The sequence below is a fragment of the Haemaphysalis longicornis genome, unplaced genomic scaffold (assembly GCF_048455015.1).
Source record: "Haemaphysalis longicornis isolate Haplotype H1 unplaced genomic scaffold, Haemaphysalis longicornis Haplotype H1 scaffold_4, whole genome shotgun sequence".
NCBI classification, from domain to species: Eukaryota; Metazoa; Arthropoda; class Arachnida; order Ixodida; family Ixodidae; genus Haemaphysalis; species Haemaphysalis longicornis.
This window is the reverse complement of record NW_027526361.1, coordinates 7,988,380-7,992,065: the sequence shown is the minus strand read 5'-3', so window position 1 is coordinate 7,992,065 and position 3,686 is coordinate 7,988,380. Positions and strand designations below refer to the sequence as shown.

At 50.5% G+C, this 3,686-nt stretch overlaps 1 protein-coding gene across 2 annotated transcripts; it reads left to right on the top strand.

Moving 5' to 3' along the window:
- Nucleotides 1-344: 344 nt before the first annotated feature.
- LOC144178202 (uncharacterized) lies at nt 345-3,338 on the top strand. Of its 2 annotated transcripts, none has more exons than XM_077705862.1 (3): nt 345-1,874; nt 2,359-2,458; nt 3,089-3,338. In XM_077705862.1, exons 1-3 carry the CDS (start codon nt 504-506, stop codon nt 3,292-3,294), a joined length of 1,677 nt encoding a protein of 558 aa, XP_077561988.1. In that variant the 5' UTR covers nt 345-503; the 3' UTR covers nt 3,295-3,338. The 2 variants fall into 2 exon arrangements, with proteins under 2 accessions (XP_077561988.1, XP_077561989.1); XM_077705863.1 differs by having other exon boundaries at nt 347-618.
- The last annotated feature ends 348 nt before the right edge of the window (nt 3,339-3,686 follow it).

The following is a 3,686-nucleotide window of genomic DNA, read 5'->3' as shown; positions in this document are numbered from 1 at the left end:
AGGTGCCCATGTCACCCGCGGTGACAGGCGGCATACCGGCGGCGGTAAAAACTCGCCGGTGCGTCTGTGCCTGTCTCCACACAGTATGCCGATTCATTCGAGAGGCAATGGAGGCTGCGGCGCAAAATTCCAAATGCGGTGTAGAGAATATAACCTAAATTGAAAGAATCAACTACAAAAATAATGCCTGCCGAGATTCAAAGCTGTATAGAGAGATGCTCCATTTTTATTGCGCAACATAACAAAGCGACAAATCAGACTTGCTTCTAAGATAAAGGGAGGGTACATAAAGCTGAGGATTGCCCTTCATAGTGTACAGGCTGTTTATTCATTAGGTTCTGTAACCGAGTTGGCACTGCCGCGATAACGAGCGCAAGCTGTCGCTCCTGCGTGAGCGTGACGTCACTCGCCTAGCCTACATAAACCCTTCGTTATCGGCAATAAAACGTTGTTCGACCCATGCCGTCAGCTCGTTCACATGGTGGCAGCGGAAAACAGCCAGCATGACGACACCGCTTGCGTTGCCGACACCGCCTGCATTGCCGACAACGCTCCTGCCGCCTCCGAAGCCCCTCGACACATCGCGAGACGCTTGGCTTGGGTGGAAGACCTGGAAAAGTGAGTTTCAACTGTTTTCCACGGCTACTCAGCTAAACAAGCAACCGAAAGAAGTGCAGGCGGCGACGCTTTTAGTGACCATTGGAGAAGAGGCTAGAAAAGCGAACGCTTCGTTCAAGTTTGAGCCAGGAGAGGACACAAGCGATGTAAACCTCATCATTCAAAAATTTGAAGACTTCTACAAGCCCGCGAAGAACCTCACTTACCATGAGTTTTGCTTCGGCTCCCGAGACCAAAAAGAGGACGAAAGTTTCAATGACTGGCTTGTCGAATTGCGAACGCTAGCCAAATACTGCGACTTTGGAGACTTAGAAGAGCGCATGCTTCGTAGCCGCATCATACTCGGCATTAGGGACAAGAGCCTGCAAAAGAAGTTAATTTCGGAAAACCCATCTTACCAAAGAGTAGTCGAAATGTGTCGCATCCAAGAGCAAGGCGAGGAGCAGTTTCGGCAGATACGTGGCACCATTGAAGGCGCTGAAACTGCAGCCGTAAATGCGTTGGACAGAGTTTCAAAGCCATGTAGCAAATGCGGCTACAAAATTCATCGTAGCGGTCGCTGTCCAGCGATAGGAAAAGCATGCAAGAAATGCGGAGGATTGAATCATTTCGCCCAAGCGTGCGCGCAGTCATCCTTCTTGCGCAGCGAAGATTCAAGGCGCAAGCAAATAAGAGAGCTGCATGTTGACGAAAGGTCAGATTTTTTTCTGGACGCTCTAACCGTGAGCGCACTCGCTAGCGACCAGTGGACCGCTACAGTTTGCGTTGAAGGCCGTCCGATGGTCTGCAAACTTGATACAGGGGCAAACTGTTGTGTGATTTCAAAGCAAGATGTGTTGTCGCTTCCGAGAAAGACTCATCAAGCCTGCCGAGCTACGTTAACGAGTTTTTTCGGGCACAAAACGACTGCGCAGTTTAAAGTGAAGTTGTCGCTATCCGTGAACGATAAACAGCATGATGAAACCTTCTTCGTCATTGAGCAAAACGTGCCGGTGACACTCAGCGGAGCAGCAGCAGAAAGCCTTGGCTTAATTTATCGCATCGATAGCGTCGAGACACAACAACTGTACCCAGCGGCGCAGCCCTTCGCCGATGTTTTCACAGGATTGGGACAGCTAAAAAATTTTGAGTACGACATGAAGCTTAAGCCGGGCGCCGCCGGTGTCGTTGTGCCAGCCAGAAGGGTTCCGGTCGCCATTGAAGAAAAAGTAAAGGCCGAACTTCAGCGCATGGAGGAGCACAACGTCATAACCAAGGTAACCGAACCAACTGAATGGTCCAGCTATATGGTCGCCGTAGTTAAAGGTGATAAAGTACGAATTTGTCTCGACCCAACAGAGCTTAACAAGGTTATGCTGCGTGAACACTACCCTATGCCTGTTCTAGAAGAGGTCGCGCAACGACTATCTGGAGCCAAATATTTTTTCTACTTTGGACGCAGCATCCGGGTTCTGGCAAATAAAACTTTCTGACAGCAGCTCTAAATTGTGCACAATGAGCACGCCTTACGGGCGCTATCGGTTTCTCCGCATGCCTTTTGGAATTGCTTCTGCCCCGGAAATATTTCAAGCAGCCATGCACCGCCTCTTGGAGGGCCTGTCCGGAGTAGCTGTTGTAATGGACGACATATTAGTCTGGGGCACAACGAAGGAAGAGCATGACAACAACTTGACCGGTGTGCTTGCACGCTGCCGTGAGCACAACCTCCGTCTGAACTCTCAGAAATGTGCCTTTTTGCAGGAGCAAGTTCGGTACTTGGGACACGTTTTCAGCACGCAGGGACTGAGCCTTGATCCCGATCGCGTCCAAGCCATTTTGGACATGCCAGCGCCGAGTAACAGTAAGGAATTGAAAGTCTTTCTCGGAACAATGAATTACGTGCAGCGCTTCATTCTGCGAATGTCTGTGCTCACCGCCCCACTTAGAACTCTGCTGCGCAAAGATATTGCCTGGGTCTGGACTGAAAAAGAGCAAAGCAGCTTGAATGAGCTGCGCCAGGCCTTAGTAACAGCGCCAGTGCTTGCTTACTTTGATCCGAAAAAGCCAGTCACCCTCTCTGTTGACGCCAGCCATATGGGCGTTGGCGCCGTTCTGATACAAGACAGCCGCCCTATCGCTTTCTCGTCTAGATCGCTCAGCGATGCGCAGACGCGGTACGCGCAGATTGAAAAGGAAGCTCTGGCGATTGTGCATGGCTGCGAAAAATTTCACGATTATATTTTCGGCCAGCCTGAGGTTACAGTGGAAACCGACCATCGTCCGTTGGTGCCAATTTTCAGTAAGCCACTTCACCAGTGTCCACTTCGACTGCAACGAATGCGACTGACATTGCAGCGATACGCCATCAATCTACTGTACAATCCAGGAAAAGAGCTGTTTTTGGCTGATGCGCTCTCTCGTTTTCCAAGCAAGGCCTTATTGGCGGAAGAAACCGAGCGTTTCAATGTTAACGTTATTGCCCTTGTTCCAGCTTCCGAGCGTCGCCTCGAGGAGCTCCGTGCAGCAACCGCCAACGATCCTGCTCTGTCGACCGTCCGATCCTACGCCGAGACTAACTGGCCGGAAAACAGAGGACGTGCCAGCGAGCGCCAGGCCATATTGGGCGTATCGAGAAGAGATGCATGCACAAGATGGCCTCGTCTTTCGCAGCAACAAGGTAACCGTACCAAGCGCTAAGAGAGCAGAAATCCTTCGTCTCCTTCATTTGGCCCACTCAGGGGCGGAAAAGATGAAAATTCGGGCAAGGAGTGTCATGTTTTGGCCATCAATGTCCAGCGACATTGACCAGGTTGCAGCATCATGCAAAGTTTGCCAGGCTCACCAAAAGCAAAACACGAAGATGCCTCTACTGCCTCATGATGTCCCCACTCTACCATGGGAGATAGTTGGCATGGACTTATTCCATCACGGTGGTAAAGAGTTTGCCATAATTGTAGACTTCTACTCCTTTTATTTTGAAATACAGGAGTTTCAATACACAACAGCCCGGCACTTGAAGGAGTGGTGCGCGAAAGTTTTCTCTGTCCATGGCTTACCAGTGAAGCTCTGTAGTGACAACGGGCCCCCAT